We start from the raw sequence: 21,779 nt of genomic DNA on the forward strand, positions 1-21,779 counted from the left end.
GACTGATTTCTCTTTTATCTCATTCCACCCTTCCCTCCCCAAGTCCTCAAAGGATGTTCATCAGAGCTCTTTGGAATCCCAACTGATGACTTTCTGTCTGGCCCATTTAGCAATAGTAAAAGTACTTAAGAGGGAGGGAGAAAAGAAAGGGAAAATAAGGTGGTGTTACAACAGGCGCTAGGGATGGTAAACAAAGCAACCCAAACTGTATATTATAACCTTTTAAATGGAATAACAAACGTATAAGAATGGCAAAGAAAAAGAATAACCATGTGAATGTATACCTATAACTGTATGTAAGAGAATAAATGACAGTAAGAATATAAAGCACAATATAGGTAAACAATATTTTGTTATAAATAGCTAAGTGTAAATAAATATAGAATTGCACATAAAAATGGATAACGAATAAGGGGACCATGAATGCAAGATAGAAATGTATAGAAGGGAAAACACTAACTGCAAAGAAACCGATACGGAACTGCTGTATGATATACGATGGAACTTCTTGTTCCTATGTTGTTTTAAGTCATGTGTTTGTTTTTGTTGATGTGTTTAAAATATTTTTTTAAAAAGACTTATATACCGCTACACAGTGCTTTACAGAACTCTCTGGGTGATGTACACTGTCAGCATATTCTCCCCCCCCCCCAATCTTTGTCTTCATTTTACTGACATCGGAAGAACCCCCTGCACAAGCAGGAGACACTATACCATTTCAGACAAAACCTCCAGTGATGAAACACCCATAACTTCTGAAGACAAGTCATTCCACTAATTAATTAATCAGGTTGCTTCTCTCCTTGATTAGTTTCCATCCATTGTTTCTTGCCTTCGGGTGCTTAGGAAAATAAGTTGACCCCTTTCTTTTTGTGACAACCTCTCAAATACTGGAATATTGCTATCCTGTCTCCCCCAAATCCTTCTTTTCTTAGACTAACCGAACCCAAATCCTGTAACCGTTCTTTTTATTTATTTATTATTTTATTTATTAAATATATTTAGATGCCGCCCAATCCCGAAGGACTCCGGGCGTCTTACAAAAAATATAAGGAAAAAAAAACACATAACGATAAAAGAAACAATTTAAAAACAACAAACACCCTCATACATTCATTCTAGTCGGGGCTGGACCTCAACAGTGAGGTCAACAGCCCCAGGCCTGCCGGAACAGCCAAGTTTTTACAGCTTTCCTGAAGGCCATGAGAGTGGGTATGGTCCGGATTTCCGGGGGGAGCTGGTTCCAGAGAGTCGGAGCAGCCACAGAGAAGGCTCTCCTCCAAGGGCCCGCCAGCTGACACTGTTTGGCTGACGGCATCTGAAGGAGGCCCAATCTGTGGGATCTTACTGGCCGCTGGAAGGTATGTTCTTCATGTTTTAGTCTGCAGGCCTTTAATCATCTCAGTTGCTCTGGGAATTGTTTGTTGCCAGCTAAACAAGCAAACCAAACCAACCCATTTGTGATACTTTAGAAATGATCATTGGCGCATTGTGGGTGAATTATGAGAAGGATTAAGCTCTGGAAGTGTACAGCACGTTGGTTCCAAAGGGCAATGCAGCTGTCCACACGGAGAACTAAAATTAATAGCAGGAGGGTAACACCATGGAGAGCTCAACAAAACTTTGCGGTGTCTACTCACCTTGTCACAAAAATCCTGCTGTTTGGGATTCCAACTTTGCATCGAATCATTTCCTCCACTAATCTTTGGATGGGCTAGCCCAGTGGTCTCCAATCTTGGCAACTTTAAGACTTGTGGACTTCAACTCCCAGAGTTCCTCAGCCAGCAAAGCTGGGAGTTGAAGTCCACAAGTCTTAAAGTTGCCAAGATTGGAGACCACTGGGCTAGACTAAACTCCCATCACCCTCAATCTAGCAGGGTCTACAAGCAAGAAGCAGCCAACACCTCTTAAGTTACACATTTGGGGCTCCAGGCTCTCAAGAAATCTGTCATAGGTTTAGCACTTGGTAAAAGTGAAAAGGCTTTGCTTTGGAAAAGGTGTTCAGAAGCCAGGATATGTTTGCACCTACATAAAGATCAGGATTGTGCAAGACAGTACCCCCTGTGACCCTCTACAGAAATGAAAGTTGGGCTTCTGAAGAAGCAGGATGAAAAGCGTGGATGCCTTTGAACTGGGGAATTCTGGGAGTTGAAGTCCACAAGTCTTAAAAGTTCCCAAGTTTTGGACCCCCTGCCCTACACCATGGCAACTTCCCAGGGAACTGAGATTTGGAATAGCCCGGGCCCTTCCGCGGAAGATTCGCTTTATCTGCCACCCTGATTCACCCACGCTCCAGAGCGTTTCCGACGCGCAGAGAGACACACACACCGGTGCAAAAGATCCCGAACTGCGAGTGGCTGCCAAGCTCCTTGCAGCGATTTCCCCTTCCCTTCCTGGCCGCCTTGCGGGCGTTTGGCCGCGAGGGCTATCCGGCTAAGGCTCCTGCGCGTTTTCAAAGCGTTTGGATCTCTTAACTCCGGCAAAATCACGCATAGGAGGAAAGGCACCGTGAGAGGCTCCCTTCCCTTCTCCGGCTGGGCGCTGCGCCTTTTTTTTTTTTTTTGCAAAACTTTCTCAGCTGGACGCTGCGCCTTTTTAAAGAAAAAAATCCTTTTGCAAACCGTTCGGACTGGGCGCTGCGCCTTTTATTTTTTTAATCCTTTTGCAAACCTTTCTCGGCTGGGCGCTGCGCCTTTTTAAAAAAAACCCTTTTGCAAACCTTTCCTGGCTGGGCGCTGCGCTTTTTATTTTTTAATCCTTTTGCAAACCTTTCCTGGCTGGGCGCTGCGCCTTTTATTTTTAAATCCTTTTGCAAACCTTTCCTGGCTGCGCGCTGCGCCTTTTTAAAAAAAACCCTTTTGCAAACCTTTCCTGGCTGGGCGCTGCGCTTTTTAATTTTATTTTTTAATCCTTTTGCAAACCTTTCTCGGCTGGGCGCTGCGCCTTTTATTTTTATTTTTTAATCCTTTTGCAAACCTTTCCTGGCTGGGCGCTGCGCCTTTTATTTTTTTAATCCTTTTGCAAACCTTTCCTGGCTGGGCGCTGCGCTTTTTATTTTTTAATCCTTTTGCAAACCTTTCCTGGCTGGGCGCTGCGCTTTTTATTTTTTAATCCTTTTGCAAACCTTTCCTGGCTGGGCGCTGCGCCTTTTATTTTTATTTTTTAATCCTTTTGCAAACCTCGGCTGGGTGCTGCGCCTTTTTTAAAAATCCTTTTGCAAACCTTTCCTGGCTGCGCGCTGCGCCTTTTTTTAAACAAATCCTTTTGCAAACCCTTCCTGACTGGATGCTTTTTTCTTTTTCTTTGCAAACCTTTTGCAAACGGTTCCCGGTTGGGCGCTGCGCCTTTTATTGATTTAATCCTTTTGCAAAGCCTTCCCAGGCTGGGCGCTCGCCTTTTTTTGCAAACCTTCTGCAAAATCCTTTCCCGCCGCGGTGGACGAGCTCTCGCGCCAATCCTAACCTCCTCCTCCTCCTCCTCTTCCCTCCCAGGGGCGGCCCCGCCCACGGCTGCCTGCCCCCACCCACCCCCACTTTCCCCATCAAGGCCGTCCAATGGAAAGCCGAAGGCCTCGATCGCGCTTGCAAAAAAAAAAAGGAGAGAGCCGCGCCCTCGCCCGCTCGGCGATCGGCAGCGGCAAGAGCAGCAGCAGCCGCCCGATCCCGGCTCCGTCCATTTCAATCCCGAAGGAGCGGAGCGGAGAAGCGCCGGGCAGCTGCAGAGAGGCGAGTGCGCGTGCCCGCGAGGCCCGGGAACTGGGGAGGGGGGGGGGGCGGACGGTGGGGGAGGGTGTTGGGGGGTCCCTAAGGGATCATCGGTTCGCTTCGGTAAAAGGGAGCGCACCGAAGCCAAGCCCGCCTTTGGCTCCGCTCGGCTGCTTTTGGCCGCCCTTCCTCCTTGGGGCGTGGGGGAAAGGCCAGCCGGCTTCCTGCGCGAACTTTTAAGGCACGAAGTCGTGCAAAAACTGGGGCGCCTTTGCTCCCCGCCAGGCGTCCAGATCTCTTCCCACCCCCCACCCCTCCTCCTAACCCTGGTGTAGGATTTAGGGCGCATCTGCAACACACCTTTTGCCCCCCCCTCGGATCTAGTGGAGGCTTTTAAAAAAAGGCCGGATACTAAGACGTGGTGGGGTCGGGCCGATTTATTTATTTATTTATTTATTTATTTATTTATTTATTTATTTAAGCATGAATTTGATACTTCTAATCAACATGATTATGAATACATGAAATGAATACCTCTAACTATCTATCTTATCTAAGCGTGAATTAGATAACAGATATAAGTATCAACATGATTATGAATACATGAAATGAATACATCTCTCTCTCTCTCTCTCTCTCTCTCTCTGCGTGAATTAGATAACAAATATAAGTATAAATATGATTATAAATACATGAAATGAATACCTCTATCTAAATATCTATCTAAATATCTATCTAAATATCTATCTATCTAAGTGTGAATTAGATAACAAATATAAGTATAAACATGATTATGAATACATGAAATGAATACCTCTATCTATCTATATCTATCTAAATATCTATCTGTGAATTAGATAACAAATATAAATATAAACATGATTATGAATACATCAAATGAATACCTCTATCTATATCTATCTAAATATCTATCTGTGAATTAGATAACAAATATAAGTATAAACATGATTATGAATACATGAAATGAATACCAATATCTATCTATCATCTATCTATCTACCTACCTACCTACCTACCTACCTATCTAAATATCTAAATATCTAAATATCTATCTAAATATCTAAATATCTATCTAAGTGTGAATTTGATAACAGATATATCAACATGATTATGAATACATGAAATGAATACATCTATCTATCTATCTATCTATCTATCAATCAATCAATCATCTATATCTATAAGTATAAACATGATTATGACTACATGAAATGAATACCAATAGAAGGGAACATTAGGACAGGGATGGGAGGCACCCTGGTGTGCTTATGCACATCCCCTTTACAGACGTCTTAGGAATGGGGGGAGGTCAACGGTAGACCGTCTTAAGGTTAAAGTTTTGAGGGTTTGGGGTTTGGCCCCAAAAATGTCTTGACGGCAGCTGAGCATCATGGTAAGCCGTGTTGGCCTCTGTTGCCACTGTCTTGTGTCCCATGGCCCTGGAGGTTTTTGAGGAGAGATGGAACAAGCTTTTGTCTGAAATGTTACGGGGGTTGGACTAGAAGACCTCGAAGGTCCCTCCCAGCTCTGGTTATTCCAGTAGTCCTTGACTTACAGCCATTCCTTGAGTGACGTTTGAAGTTAACAGCGGCACCAAAACGGGGCTGTTTCTCAACGCTTACAAACCATTGCAGCATCTCCATAGTGGTCAGAAGTCAGATGCCGGGCAACTGACCTCTATTAACGACGGCTGTGGTATTCCCCGGATCATGTAAATCAGTGGTCTCCAACCTTGGCAACTTTAAGACCGGTGGACTTCAACTCCCAGAGTTCCTCAGCCAGCTTTGCAAAGCTGGCTGAGGAACTCTGGGAGTTGAAGTCCACCGGTCTTAAAGTTGCCAAGGTTGGAGACCACTGATGTAAAACCCTTTCTGACCAAAGTCAATGGAGGTGCCGTATTCACTTAACAACCGTGTGGACTAGCTGAACAACAGCAGTGATTTGCTTAAGCGTGGCAAGAAAGGTTGTAAAATGGGACAAGGCTGAATTCACAAATGCCTTGCTCAGCAGCGGAAATGTTGGGCTCAGTTATCGTCGTACGTTGAGGACTACCTGTATTGTGTTCAATGTTGCCCGCTCACCATTGCTCCTTTTTATCACTGAATGATGCCCCTTCAAGCAATCCAACCGCTTCTACCCCCAAATCCCTTTTGTGACCCATTATCGTTGGGTCCAGCAACTTCTGCCCCAAGACCTAGTGCAGGGGTCAGCCAACTGCGGCTCCGGAGCCACATGTGGCTCTTTCATCCCTCTGCTGCGGCTCCCTGTCGCTCAAAATATGCGTCAAACAGCCGCCAATGTGTGATACCTGCCAGCACACGATTTATTGAGCTTTTCGAACACACACACACACAAACACACACACACACATACACGGATAAATTCAAGAAAAGAAAGATTTCAGAAGAAAACAGAATGTTTAATTCAACTACTTATGCCTAGTTCTGTGACCACTCAGGAAATAGTCAGGCACGAGAAGGATTTTGCGGCTCCTGGTGTTTCTCTCTTGGAGATGACCGACCGCTGACCTAGTGAAAGCTTTCATAAGGCCTGACTGTGTGGCGGTCATTCTTCAGCATCTGTCCCAGGACCTAGAGCGGACCTTAACTCCATGCCTCCCAAGTTTCCCCCTGGTGTCGTCTTCTCCTGATGGCCCAGTTTATATCGGTGGTGGGAACCCAAGATAATCTGGCTTGAGTTTAGAAACCAGCTCTTTAAAGCCGCCTTGTTGAAAAACTCATTTTACTGTGGTGGGAAAGCAGGAGGGAGAGCCAATCAATCGACACGCTGGTGTTAAATTTACGTTTGTTTAGCTTGAAATTGATCCCTTTATTTCTTTGCCAGTAAAACATAAATTTAACACACAGTTTGTCGGCGGGCCTGCGAAGGCCCCTGGATTGGGGCTGAAAGGCGAAAACGGAAGCAGTGTTCTCCGTCCCATAATTGGGGAGACCAGGTTGCCTTGATAAACCGGTTCCACATTTAATTGATACACTGGGTTGCATAAAAATATCAAATTTATCCTGTTCCCCCATCTCCCCACCACCATCGGCACTGAAGAAAGCACAGCAGAGGAGAAAACCAGTCGTCCTGGTTGCAGGTGGAAAGCATTTAAACTGAAGGAGTGCAGTTTCCTCTCTTATTGTGGATGTTGTCATTGCTGCCATCTGCCGTCACCAGAGGCATCGAGTGCACATTGTGTGGGGGCTCTCGGTCCCGTTGTTGGCCAGCTTCACACAGGAAGGGAAAACCAGCTTAGCGGCAGATGTGCAAAGGGTTTCATCCTGTCGTTTCCAGGACGGCTTGTTTCCTTCGTTCCTCTCTTCGCGCTTACACCAAAACATGTTTTAGTTCTCAATATTGGGCAGAAGGCTTTATTTTGCTCACTGGTTTACTACACCAGGGTGCTTAGCTACAGGTGGTCCTCGACTTACAATGGTTCATTTAGCGACCTTTGAAAGTTACGATGCCGCTGAAGGAGGTGGCTCGTGACCGTTTTTTCACACTTAACAAACATTGCAGCTTCCTGTGGTCGCCTTCATTGAACGACCCCATAATCCCTTGTGCGGTGGAGTCTGAGCAACTGAATGGAGATAGCAGAGCATTTTAATGGCCGGATGCTCTTCCTGTCACCAATGTGGAGCTTTGTTCAGAAGATATATCCTCACTGCGCCCAGAGAAAGAAATATCTGCCTCTGCCGAGCATCCTGATTGCGAGGTGAGAGTTTCACCTCTAGGCCACCCGCACCACTCTTGACGACTTCCCATGGTCACATGAGCAAAATCCAGACACTCGGCAACTGGCATGTACTTATGACGGTTGCGATGTCCTGGGGTCGTGTGATCCTCCTTTTGCGACCTCCTGACAAGCAAAGTCAGTGAGGAATCCAGATTCACTTAACAACCGTGTTACTAATTGAACAAACGCAATTATTCACTTGATTCAACAACTGCCGCAAGAAAAGTCAAATCGGGCAAACTCGCTTAACTGATGTTTCACTTCACAACGTAAATTTTGGGCTCAGTTGTGATCGTAAATCAAGGACGACCTGTAATTAAACAGCAATTTTTCTGACCGCACTCAACCACCTGGCTTTGCAAAATACAGGTAGTCCTCGACTTATGACACAACTGAGCCCAACATTTCTATGGCTAAGCGAGGCAGTTGTTAAAGTGAGTTGTATGACTTTTCTCGTTAATGCAGTTGTTCAGTTAGTGACACGGTTGCTAAGTGAATCCGGCTTCCCCGCTGACTTTGCTTGTCAGAAGGCCGCCGAAGGGGATCGCATGGCCCCTGGGACACTGCAACCGTCGTAAATATGAGCCAGTGGCCAGTTTTGATCAGGTGACCATGGGGATGCTGCAGGGATTGTAAGTGTGAAAAATGGCGATGCCACTTTTTCTTAGTACCGTTGTAACTTTAAACAGTTCACTAAATGGATGGTTGTAAGTCAAAGGTTACCTGTAGTATAAAAACAGCCTCGGTCACACTTCTCTGTAACTTTGGGTAGAATGGTTTGTTGTGGGGGTGTGTGTGTGTATGTGTATCCTTATGTTCTTTGGTCTCTTAGAAATTTTCAATATACAGTAGATTTCAATTATGGCATGTTTTGGGATCAGCCACAGTGGTGGGGAATGGTTTAGTTTAGTTTAGTTTATTTCATTTATATGCCGCCCTTTTCCCCCGAAGGGGGACTCAGGGCGGCTCACAACTCAAACCAGGGAAGGGGGACACAGACAAAACACAGTTCGTTCCAGAGGGTCGGAGCAGCCACAGAGAAGGCTCTCCTCCGGGTAGTCGCCAGTCGACACTGGCTGGCGGATGGAATTCGGAGGAGGCCTAGTCTGTGGGATCTAATCGGTCTGGTGGAGGTAATTGGTAATGGGACACACTATGCTGCAATGTTTCCCCTCTGTCCTCAGCGATCAGTCATAATTCCTGATTTCCATCTGCATGAAGCCCCTTGTTGTGGCCCACCAGTGGAGCTGGCACCAGAGTCCGACAGTGAGGAGGTTTGGGGAGGAACCTGGGCCAGCCCTGGAGTCTGGGGAAGGCTCTGATGAGGGCCCTGTGTCGGAGGCAGAGAGGGGGCCAGAGCTGTATGCCAGTTCTCAGCTGCCTTCAGAGTCAGACATCAGTGAGGCACAAGAACAGCTGGAGCCTGTTCCCAGTGTGCACATGCGCAGAGCTGCCAGAAGGCCAGAACAATTAAGAAAACAAGAGTCGACTTGGGAGTAAGGCTTGGAGATTATTGGCCCCTCCCATAAGGCATAAAAGAGGAGTTGAAATGCACAAATCATTGTCGTCGTCGTCGTCGTCCCCCGCCTTAGTTGGAGACATTTTCACTGCTCGTCTTGCATGGGGTTGCAGGCCTCCTTCAAAACATGTGCAGCTGTGGCCACGGGAGCGTTGCACAACTGATCCTGGCCACCCCAGCTACACCTTTTCTCAACTCAGAAGCCCTTTGGGGAATCACTCAAGCCCAGGTTACCTCACAATCGAACCTTTGCAATAGGTTTGACATAGGACTGCCCTGCGGACCTTGTAAAAGTTACAGACGGTCCCAAACACATCAGTGTGGGCAGTAACACATCAGAATAGAATAGAGTTGGAAGGGACCTTGGAGGTCTTCTAGTCCAACCCCCCCCCCCTTAGGCAGGAAACCCTACGCCACTTCAGACAAATGGTTATCCAACATCTTAAAGACTTCCAGTGTTGGAGCATTCACAACTTCTGGAGGCAAGTTGTTTCACTGATTAATTGTTCTCACTGTCAGGAAATGTCTCCTTAGTTCGAAGTTGCTTCTCTCCTTGATTAGTTTCCACCCATTGCTTCTTGTCCTGCCTTCAGGTGCTTTGGAGAATAGCTTGACTCCCTCTTTGTGACAACCCCTGAGATATTGAGACACTGCTAATGTGTCTCCCCTAGTCCTTCTTTTCATTAAAGTAGACATACCCAGTTCCTGCAACCGTTCTTCATAGCTTCTAGTCCCCTAATCGTCACGGATGTGCAAGTTGCTAACTTTATGATGCTAGCTGAGGTGCTGGAGATCTTCTACAAAACTCTTTGGGGCATTGGGCCTGCTTGTTTGAGAGACTGCCTGTCTCCGTTTCTTCTGCCCATCTGGAGTCAACATGGAGAATATTGTTGAAGGTCTTCCAAAGAGGAAATAGCTTTTCTGGGACATTAGCTGAAAGTCTTCTTGAGCTGAACATAACTTTTGGTTTATTCCCTGAATGCTTTCATGTGTTTTTCTTGGAAGGAGACAGAAGGGGTGTGCTATTGTCCTTTTTCATTTCCCAATGTAGCCCAGATCTCTGGTTGTTTCTTGGAGGTCTCCCATTCCAACACCAACCAGAATTTAGCTTCTAAACCACTGTTAATGTTAGAGAAATGTTGCTATCTCTCGAGATTAAATCAGGCTTGGATATGACTAACCTAGTTATAGTCCTGCTTTACTCAAGGTTGGGTTTGGTTCACATCACCGTCTGATTCAGCCTGGCATATGTCACAGTTACTTTTCTCAGTGGACATCAATATGAATGAAAAACTCATTGTTGAAAACATTCATGTTTTCAAATTGCCGGTAGAATAAAATATTTGCAGTTCAGGGTAGAACTGTGAGGTCCTTACTGATCTTTGAGTTTGGTTGTTATCTTGCAGATGTTTCATTGCCTAACGAGGTGTTCTTACTCCCGAGACAAGATTACTGCTAGACAATTTATTCACAGTAAATTAACACACCGACTAGACTTTGGCAGCAATCCAGACTTCCAAGATAAGAAAATACACATGAGAGCTTCTCCAGCGTTGGTATATTAGTTGAATCCTGCAAACAGCCTCCTCCCAAAGTCTCTCCTTATATACTCTCTTGGGAGGAGCCTAATTACAACCACCTGGGTCCAATTATCTTCTGTATCTGCGTAGTTGCTCTCGACGCTTATCTGCCCGCCTTTGTCTGGCGTCCGGGACCAACTCCCTTAGCTCCTCCCCACTGCTCCAGGGCCTGAAGTCATGAGCACACTCCTTTTGGCTTTCACCGCTGCTCCATGCCTAAGGCGCCTCCTGGTGGCCAACCAGCCTCTCTGGTCCCTGCTCGGAGTCTGAACCCTGCCCAGGGTCCTCCACATCTTCCAGAGCCGACTCAGGGCCCCTCGCTGTCGGAGTCTGTTTGCAGCTCCAACGGCTCCTGCTCGGCCACAACACTGGGTAACATCAGTGCCAGAAGGGAGTAAACCCACTCCCTTCTTGTGCTGATGATGTTATCTAGTTGGGTAATGAAACGTCTGTAAAAAAACAACCAAACTCGGGGACCACCAAGTATCCCAATTGGTTCAAATTCATTTCTACTCATGAGTTAGATTCACCCCACACAGATAGTCCTTGATTTACAACCATTCATTAATCGATCTTTTGAAGTTACAACAGCGCAGTTACAAAAAAGTGACTTATGACCAGTTTCACACTTATGACGGTTGCAGTGTCCCTGTGGTCATGTGATCAAAATTCAGATGCTTGGCGACTGGCTCATCTTTAGGACTGTGGCAGTGTCTCAGAGTCACGACGAGCAAAGTCAGTTGGGAAGCCCAGATTCTCTGAACTGACTTAACAACTGCGGTGATTCACTTAACTGTGACAAGAGAGGTTGTACAATGGGACAAAATACGCTGAACTAATATCTCGTTTAGCAACAGAAACGTGGGGCTCAATTGTGGTTAGAAGCCAAGGACTAAAAATTAAAAACATAGAATCCTCCCATGTTACAGGAAATATATTGAGTCACGGACTTTTAATAGCACCAAGTGCCAAAAAGTTTGCGTGGAAATGTTGTACGCATGCGCGCACTAAATCAGGGCCATGCTCAGAAAATCCAAACTCCCAGGCTCTAGCGTGCAGACACCGGTTTTCGGCACTGCCGCTGCGAAAGGATCATGCTCCAGAAAAGCTAAACTTCCAGGTTATGGCACGGATGTGCACCCGACAATCAGCTGGCCGGCGCATGTGCACAGCAGTTTTTTTGGCACTGCCGCACATGTGAAAGTCGGCTGATCGTCTTTCGTGATTTACTGCACTTTTAAGGGCCTTAGCAAGGGACAGTGCCTAGCTAACATTGACCAAATTGTAAAAGCAAAGGTAATTTAATGAAGTCCTGGCTTTCTTCTGTAGGCATTAGAGCCAGTGTTTTTACTGGGATTTTATTATGCATTGCCTTGGTTCTACATCTGATAATTTTAATTGTATTTTGCTTTATTTATGGGGAGTGAACGCACACAGACACACACGAGAGACACCGGGTTTGTCAGTTGCCTAGAGTTATGTACTAAAGATGCCCATTGCTGCACATTTTCAAATGAAATAAATACTTGGATAGGAGGCCACTTAGAATGGACAGTGTTACAGGCTAGTCTGCTAGACAGGCATTTTTCTATCCAATATTCTATCCCAACAAATTATTTCGTCTGCTTTTTATTTTATTTTATTCTGACAACAAGGGAGATGGTTCAATTTGGTCTAAGGGCTTGATAATATATCCCCATTCTTTGTTGACACTCTGGACTCTAGTCCAGAGTTTGAGACTGATCAGTTTCATACCAGGCTTATTTTTTGCAATTCTTCCCGTGTTGTATTTATGATGGGCGTTTTTTGTTTGATCTTCCCTAGGCCTACAGAAGATGACGGAATACAAGCTTGTCGTCGTTGGGGCTGGTGGCGTGGGCAAGAGCGCGTTGACAATTCAGCTCATCCAGAACCATTTTGTAGATGAATACGATCCTACAATAGAGGTAAATAAGATCCTATCAAGAACGATGTGGTGTCTGTCGGGAAACCGCTTCTGCACTTCGTGCTGTCTTCTTGGAAACCATTTCTGGACTTTGTGCTTGAGGTGTATTGTATTGTATTGTATTATTTGTATGCCGCCCTTCTCCGGGAGGACTCAGGGCGGCGAACAATTCAAGGGGAAAAAAAAGGGGAACATAAAAGACAAAATACAAATAATAAAAGTAGACAACAGTCGCACAACCATACATGTCGAGAGGGGAGGGAACTCATCACCCCCAGGCCTGCCGGCAAAGCCAGGTTTTGACGGCTTTTCGGAAGGCCTGGAGAGAGGTGAGGGTCCGAATCCCTGTGGGGAGTTCATTCCAGAGGGCCGGAGCTGCCACAGAGAAGGCCCTCCCCTGGGTAGTAGCCAGGTGGCATTGGCTGGTAGATGGCACCCGGAGGAGGCCAACCCTGTGAGATCTAATGGGTCTGTGGGAGGTAATTGGCAGCAGGCGGTCCCTCAAGGTGGGGGAAAAAAAATTCTAACTTTGATTTTGGGTTTTGCTTGATTAGATACCGTATTTTTCGGAGTATAAGACACACGTTTTTCCCTCAAAAAAGAGGGTGTAAATCTGGGTGCGCCTTATATACGGAATACAGCATTTTTGGCCTACCAAAACCCCTCCCCCTTTGCAAAATGGACGTGCAGAAAGTTTGGGAGGCTTGCAAAGTACTCCTGAGGGCTGGGGAAAGAGGAAAAAGGGGGCCATTTTGCCCCCCCCCCAGTCCCCAGGAGCACTCTAAGACCCTCCCAAAGCCCTGCATGTCCCCCCCCCTTTTTTTTGTGCAAAAAAAGAGGTGTGCAGAGGCTTTGGGAGGCCTGCAGAGTGCAAAAACTTTTTAAAAAGATTAACCTCTTCAACATCGTGGTGTGTCTTATACTCCGGTGCGTCTTATAGTCCGAAAAATACGGTAGGTTTGTGGTTATAGAAATGGCTAGCATATTGTACAGATAATCTTAGACTTCCAGGGGTTCATTTAGTGACTGGTCATAGTTTCAGTGGCACTGAAAAAAGTGACTTGTAACCATTTTTCACACTTAATGCCCATTGCAGCACCCCCCATAGTCATTTGATCAAAATCCAGATGCTTGGCAACTGCTGATTCATGCTTACGACCGGTGCAGTGTCCCAGAGTCTCACTTTTTGAAACTTTCCGGCAAGCAAAATCATTGGGAAGCCGGAAATCACTTAACAAACCGTGTTACTAACTTAACAGCTGCAGTGATTCATTTAACAACTGTGGCAAGAAAGGGCGGAGCAAAACTCTGAACAGATGTCTCACTGAGCAGTGGAAATTCCAGGTGCAGTTATAGTCGTAAGTCAAGGCGTTCCTGTAATTCAGGCTAGGTCTTTAGTGAACCTTCATTGCTAGTTTGGTATAGAGCAGAGTTTCTCAACCTTGGCGACTTTAAGTCCTGTGGACTTCAACTCCCAGAATTCCCCAGCACAGCTGGCTGGGGAATTCTGGGAGTTGAAGTCCACAGGACTTAAAGTCGCCAAGGTTGAGAAACTCTGGTATGGAGCCACTGAGAATGTGGGGGGATTGCATAGTTGCATAATGTGGCCTCATAGTTTACAACAAGCCCCGCAGTTTAAACCACATTTTTTAAAAAACACGAGTTGTCCCTGTGGTATTGTAAAACCTCTTGAGTTTATCAGCTGATTCTGTGAGGAATTTCCACTGAAATTCCACATTGGTTCCACAGTCTTGTCTATGTTTATCTTGTGATAAAATCACACACACACACACACACACACACCGAGGTATTAGATAGCTGTTGGCTATCTAATATTAGAAATTTTATGTTCTTTCAAGAGCATTGAGCTGGAAGTTGGCACGATGCCATCTTGATCATTTGAACGTCACATAATGCTCGACGAGGCCTTTCGCTTTTGTAACAGGGTAAAATAGATGGCAAACAAAGTCTAATAAACAGAGAAATCAATCATCATTTTCTTTTAAGGTGGAGTCTAGGAAACTGAATGGAGCTAGCAAGAGTGTTTAATGGCCAGATGCCTTTCCTGTCGCCAGGGCAGAGTTTTGTTCAGCAGCTATATTCTCATTGTGCCCAGAGAGAGAAAAATATCTGCCTCTACCGAGGATTGAACTCACAGCCACTTGTTTGTGAGGCAACAGCTCCACCTCTAGGCCACCGGACCACCCCAATAAACAGAAATCAATAAATGTATTAGTTTAGCAATAGCACTTAGACTTACATACCGCTTCACAGTGCTTTTACAGCCCTCTCTAAGCGGTTTACAGAGTCAGCCTCTTGCCCCCAACAATCTGGGTCCTCGTTTTACCAACCTCGGAAGGATGGAAGGCCGAGTCAACCTTGAGCCCGTTAGGCTCAAACTGCTGGCAGTCAGCAGAATCAGCCTGCAGTACTGCATTCTAACTACTGCGCCACCACAGCTCAGCAAGTAGATGAACCAAAAAAAATGGTGCATGCTTGCAACATTTTATTTTGCAAGCCCCCCCTAAAATCCTCAGGGATTCAGCAGTCTGTAAATGTGAACAATCATCGAACAGGTAGTCCTCAATTAACAACGATTCGTTTAGTGACTGTTTGACGTTACAATAGCCCAGAAAAAGAAAAAGACTGATGACCATTTTTTCACACTTAATAACCGTTGCAGCATCCCCATGTTCATGTGATCAAAACCCGGACACCTGGCTCATATTTATGACAGACGTGTGTGTGTGGGTGTCATGTGATCACGTTTTGCGACCTTCCGACTAGCAAAGGCTAATGGGCGAGCCAGATTCACTTAACAACGGTGTTAACTAACAACTGCAGTGATTCCCTTAGCAATTGTAGCGGGAAAGGAAGCTAAATGGGGCAAAACTCACTTAACAACTGTCTCGCTTAGCAGGGGAAATTTTGGGCTCGGTGGTGGTCGTAAGTCGAGGACTACCTGTATCAACTATTTAGCAAGAATCAGGCTGTATAAACCAAACCGTACAATGTTCTAAGCCCAAAGCAAAAATACGAAATTTAGGTTTTACAACAATGAATGAACCAAGTTTTTGGAGCCAAATTGGATGAACTTGAAGTTAAAGTGTTAAAACTTTGGATTTTTATGAGTTGTTTCCGACCTTGGTTTCAAGTTAAATCGGGGGGCAGAGGGACAGTCCTCAGCAGAATCTAACATTTAAAGGAAAGCGTCCCGCTAAGCCATATCGATTTCTTGAAAAACCTGCAATTGGCTGAATTCACAATTGCATGCTAAATCATAAGATTTATACAAGATTTATACAATCCAAAGCGAATCAACTCACGCAGGTTTAAAGTGTCATGAGTCACCAGTCTGGGTAAAATCCCTTGAAGTTTAGTGGTCTGGTCACAAGCCAGATTTTTACGATTTGGCGGTAACGGTGATAGCAATAACATACCACTTCGTAGTGCTTAACTTAAGCGGTTTACGGAGTCAACCTACGCTCCCCCCCAGCAATCTGGGTCCTCATTTTACCGACCTCAGGAGGATGGAAGGCTGAGTCAACCTTGAGCAGCCAGGATCGAACTGCTGGCAGTCGGCAGAATTAGCCTGCAATCCTGCATTCTAAGGGCTCTGTGGCTAAGATGTTGAGCTTGTCAATCAGAAGGTTGGCAGTTCAGCAGTTCGAATCCCTAGCGTAACAGAGTGAGCTCCCGTGACTTGTCCCAGCTTCTGCCAACCTAGCAGTTTGAAAGCACGTAAAAAATGCAAGTAGAAAAATAGGGACCAGCTTTGGTGGGAAGGTAACAGCGTTCGTGCGCCTTCGGCATTGAGTCATGCCAGCCACATGAGCGTCTTCGGACAGCGCTGGCTCTTCAGCTTTGAAACAGAGCACACTGCCCCCTAGAGTCAGGAATGACTAGAATATGTGCGAGAGGAACCTTTATCTTACTGCATTCTAACCACTGCGCCACCATGGTTCTTAATAACCCCTCTGCAAACTTTCTATCTCTCTCCGCCTTAAAAATGCTGCTCTCCCAGTCTGGTAAACTGGTCTGACTTTAAAAGTTAATCAGGGCGGGCACTTTGCTCTGTCCTGCCGTGCCCTCATGAGTGATGTCTTTTGATAAAACCACAGCAAGTGAACGCTGATATTGCTCTGAACTCGGCGCCCTGCTTGCCTCGCCAGACAAAAATAATGCAGAGGTTTGTTCCTTTAACTGACTTTTGAGTGAGTAACTTTGCAGTGTTACGGCTTATTACGAACTCTGGAGTAAGCATGAAGATGGGCTGTTTCTCCAGATGGGCTAATTTCAACACCCAGGGTTCTTGCTTGCTGGGGAATTCTGGGAATTCCATGCATTTGCCGGATTGATTCCTTCCTTCCCTCCTTCTTTCCTTTCCTCCCTTGCTCCTTCCTTCCGAGCCGAGGTGGCGCAGTGGTTAGGGTGCAGTACTGAAGGCCACTTCAGCTGACTGTTATCTGCAGTTCAGCGGTTCTAATCTCACTGGCTCAAGGTTGACTCAGCCTTCCATCCTTCCGAGGTGGGTGAAATGAGGACCCAGACAGTGGGGGCGATAGGCTGACTCTGTAAACCGCTTAGAGAGGGCTGAAAGCCCTATGAAGCGGTATATAAGTCTAACTGCTATTGCTATTGCTATTTTCCTCCCTCCTTCCCTACCTTCCTTCTTCTCTCCTTTTCTTCTCTCCCTCCCCCTCCTTCCTCCCTCCCCTCCCTCCTTCCCTTCCTCTTCCATTCCTCCCTTCCTTCTTATCTTCCTTCCCTCCCTTTTCCTGCCTTCCTTTCCATCCCTCCTCCCTTCCTTCTTTCCATCTTTCGTTCTTACCTCCCTCCCTTCTTTCCTTCCTTCCTTCCCACCATTTGTGAAGTTCCCAAGTGGCTTCCGATGAGCAAAGTCAATGGGGAAGTTGGGTTTGCTTAACAACCACGTTTATTCATTGACAATTGCAGCGATTCGATTAGCAACTGGAGCAAAAAAAAGGGTTGTATAACTGGACGCGACTTACTTAACAACCGCTTTGCTTAGCAACAAAATTCTGGTTCCAATTATGATAGTAAGTCAAGGACTACCTGTAATAAACTATTTCTATTCTATTCTTCTAATTTCATTCTATTCTATTCTACTCCTCTTCTCCTAATTTCATTCTATTTTGTTCTGTTCTGTTCTATTGTTTTCTGTTCTGACCCCCCTCCTCCGTCCAGGAACGAAAGCCGAAACCAACGTAAATGAGAAGGTTTCTTTTAACCAGTCAAGACTCTCGTTGGCTGCAAGCCACATAAACAAAGAGATAAGCACTCTGGCAGCAAGTCCTACAAAACGTGGCAGCAATGCAAACAAACTCTGGCAGCAATCCAGCCTGCCAAATTTGTTTCTTGTTAGTCCTTACCGTTGACTTCTGCAGAAAGGCGTGGCACAAGCAGTCTCTTTTATAATCAGGAGAGGATCTTAATGAGCATCAGCTGAGCGTAATCACCTCTTGTAATTACGCCATTGTTCTTGTCGCCGAGTAGCCCTTCGACGGCGTGCATCCCGGAACAACTCACAGGTGTTTTCTGGATCCCTCACTCTTGTCTCCTCCCCACTGATCCAAGGCTCAGACGCCACCTGGTGGCCAACCAGTCTCTCCTTGCCCTGCTCGGAGTTGGAACCTTGTCCAGGGTCCTCCACCTCCTCCAGGGCCGACTCATAAGACCCCTCGCTGTCGGAGTCTGGCGGCAGCTCCAACAGCTCCTGCCGGGCCACAACAGTTTTCCATTTCTATTCTATTTTTATTTCTATTTCTATTCTCTTCTCCTAATTTTATTCTATTCTATTCTCCATCTTGGTGGAGATAGCATCCAGGATCCTACTTCTGAGTTTTCCTTATCCCAGGAGGGCCAAACCATCAAGCCATCTCTTTGTTGCCTTTTGAATATTTGTTTCCTTGGAAGTGCTGAATTTGATGATCCTTACCCAGCTTTTCAGATAGTGCTTCTTTGATGCAGAGCAAAACCCATCCTGTATTTATTTGTCTTTCTTCATCTTTTATTTTCCATTCTTCGATTGTCCTTCCAAAGAACACTCAGTCTGCGCCGTTGCTCGTTCTCTTGGTCTCGGCCTGCGAACGTCACACAGTTTTTAGGAACACAGCTGCCGAATTGAAGCAAACTCCTTGTTCCAACAAAAACTCCTTTTATTAGTTGACTGTGAATTCTGCTCATTCGCATCCAGCAAAGTATTTCAAACGGAGGATTTACAGTCACAGACCTTATCTGGCTTGGAGAGCTGCCAGGACGATATCTGCAAAACTTGGCAAGGAACCTCAGAGAGTCAGGAACCAATGAAGCGAACTAATGGTCTCCTGCAAACTCCACTCCCCTTTCGCTCCTCTTTTATTTCCTTTGACAGGGGCCGTTCATCGTCCACCTGTGGCCTTACTCCCAAGTCAACTCCTGTTCCTTAACTGTTCCCTTCATCTGGCAACTCTGCGCATGCACACACACTGGGAACAGGCTCCACCTGTTCTTCTGCCTCACTGATGTCAGACTCTGAAGGCAGCTGATAACTGGCATACGACTCTGGCCCCCCTCTCTGCCTCCGACACAGAGCCCTCATCAGAGCCTTCCCCAGACTCCAGAACTGGCCCATCTTCCTCCCCAACCTCCTCACTGTCCGAATCTGCTGCCAGCTCCACTGCCACAACATGAGCATAGAATTTTCTAAACGAAAGTGGTGAGGTCAGTCATGCCCCGGGGAAACACGCACAAGAATTCTCGTAGGTGTGTCACGAGGAAGAAGACTTGGTGGGACTATTTACGATCTTGTTTGCATTTTTATATAATCCCTGCTCTGTTCCAGTTATGTAAGCGAAAGGATTTCAGGACGAAGGAAGACCCCCCTTTTTTTTAAAACAAAACAAAACCCTGCTTCTTGCAGCTTTAAGCAACGGGAAAATCAGTGACCTGAGGATTGTGAAAGTGGCAAGGATTTGAAATGCAAATATAGATTTAAGCAAATTAACTGCCTGGAGGAACTTGGATTAATGATGCTCAGACGGACCTTGGTGCAAAGAAAATAGAATTAGATCTTTTTTTTTTTCAGCCTCTGTCTGTAGAGATTCTCCGTCATCCAGGTCATGGTTATCCCAAAGGTGGTTTTCTTTTGAAGGCATTTTGCTTCTCATCCAAGAAGCTTCTTCAGCTCTGACTGGTTTGTTTTCAGCCTCCTGCCCCAAGGAGGTGCAAAACAGCAGCTGCAAAATTAAATTCCTCTTCAAAGTGATTCTTTTCCTTCTTTTTCCCCCCCATTTTTTCTTTCTATCTGTGTATTAGCAAGCTCAGAAACAGCATCCGATGACATACCTCCCCACTGTTGGCAAAGTTGATAGTGCACTAATTGGGAAAAACGGCTAAGACGTGCATGAACTTTCTCAGTTATTGACTGGAGGGCAGGAAACTGAGGGAAGCTAGTCCTCAGCTTACAGTAGTTCACTTAGTGACTGTTTGAAGTTACGGCGACTCTAGAAAAAGGGATTTCTGGCTGTTGCAACTGGTAAATCATTGTTTAAAGATGGCTATAAAGGTATAATAATGTATGGGCCTGTGGAGAGGAGAGGTGAGATAAACAGTAAATAATTTTTAGTCAAGTACAATAATAACAAAGAAATGTTAATGGATAATATCTAATGATACACACAAGTGTGTTATGTGGGGGGGGATGCTTAGATATTTTACTTAACTGAATTAGTTTTAGAATATGTCGTAAAGGTGTAATGTTATTGGAGATTTATTGAAACTGCAAATGAATGCCAGTAGGTGGTTGTGTCTTTAAATATAAATGATCCTAGATAAAAACATGTTTAAAAAATGGTAATCAAATGAGAATTGTGGTACAGGGATAGTAAAATACATCATTTTTCTTTCTTGACTTAAAATGTACAACTCGATTTGAATGAAGTATGTGTAAGGATTGTGGAAGAAACACACGGAATATATTTGTAATCAATCGATACGCTTTCTACAAGATGTAACGAAAGATGATTCTTTTTTTGTGTGTGTTTTTGTTTAACTAAAACAATAAAAAAAATTCTCAAAGAAAAAGAAAAAGGGACTTCTGGCTGTTTCTCCCACTTAGGACCGTGGCGACATCCCCATATTCACACATGAACAAAACTCGGATGCTTGGCAACTGACTCACATTTTCCCCAGGATCTTGTGATCCCCTTTTGCTCCTAGCACAATCAAGGGGGGGGGGGCAGATTCACTTAACGATCAAGCCACTAACTTAACGAATGCAACGATTCTCTTCACAATGGTGGCAAGAAAAGTCATAAAACGGGGCACACTCATTTCATAAATATTTTGCTTAGCGACATAAATTTTGGGCTTGATTGTGGTTGTAATTCAAGGATGACTTGTGCAGGGACTGTTTTCCACACTTAGGACCTTGGTAACATCCCCATGGTTATGTGATCAAAATGAGGATGCTACCATTGCTGTATCTCAAGGACTGACTGATATTAATGTCACATTTCAACCCTGAGCTACAAATATTCTCCTTTACTGATGACGTTATATATTTTTCCCCCTCTTCCTTTTCCTTTTTCCAGGATTCTTACAGGAAGCAAGTGGTCATTGATGGTGAAACCTGCCTGTTGGATATTCTGGACACAGCTGGCCAGGAAGAATACAGTGCGATGCGTGACCAGTACATGAGAACGGGGGAGGGTTTTTTGTGCGTATTCGCCATAAACAACACCAAATCATTTGAAGATATCCATCATTACAGGTAAGCCCGACTGGATTAATGCATGATATTTGGTACCTCTCTGGCTCTGCAGGGAAAATACAGAATAACAGAGTTTGAAGGGACCTTGGAGGTCTTCTAGTCCAACCCCCTGCTTAAGCAGGATGCTCTATATCAGGGGTGTCAAACTCAATTTCATTGAGGGCCACATCAGGACAGTTGAGTCCAGAAACAGCGTAAATTTGTGATCTGTGTTGCGGGAATATTACCAAGCGTTAAGAGAATGGCTATGTGTGATTGCTAATGACCTCTCTTTAATTATTCTGTCAAAAACCCCTTTCAAGTTATTTTTATCTGGACTCCAGCAACAGATCTCAGGATTCACGGATTCTCTCCGGAAATCCATTCAGAGAGATAATGAGAAGGCGATAATCATTGCCGTCCTCTCACCAGCTCACTCATTGTTGTTCCCCAATTATATGCTTGGAGTCCAAGGAAAATTACAGGCCTGGGAACATGTCAGGTTATTGTTGTGGGGCA

At 45.3% G+C, this 21,779-nt stretch overlaps 1 protein-coding gene across 3 annotated transcripts in view; it reads left to right on the forward strand.

Moving 5' to 3' along the window:
* Positions 1-3,598: 3,598 nt before the first annotated feature.
* The window catches only part of KRAS (KRAS proto-oncogene, GTPase), a 34,360-nt gene continuing 16,179 nt past the window's right edge, over positions 3,599-21,779 (forward strand). For 2 of the 3 annotated variants that reach the window (XM_032221753.1, XM_032221751.1), the window contains exons 1-3: positions 3,621-3,725; positions 12,388-12,509; positions 21,103-21,281. In XM_032221753.1, coding sequence (XP_032077644.1) covers positions 12,399-12,509; positions 21,103-21,281 — 290 coding nt within the window. In that variant the 5' untranslated portion in view covers positions 3,621-3,725; positions 12,388-12,398. Of the gene's footprint in view, positions 3,726-12,387; positions 12,510-21,102; positions 21,282-21,779 lie in introns of all 3 variants that reach the window. The other variant, XM_032221752.1, reaches the window with a different exon arrangement.

Source organism: Thamnophis elegans, chromosome 7 (assembly GCF_009769535.1).
Source record: "Thamnophis elegans isolate rThaEle1 chromosome 7, rThaEle1.pri, whole genome shotgun sequence".
Taxonomy (NCBI): Eukaryota; Metazoa; Chordata; class Lepidosauria; order Squamata; family Colubridae; genus Thamnophis; species Thamnophis elegans.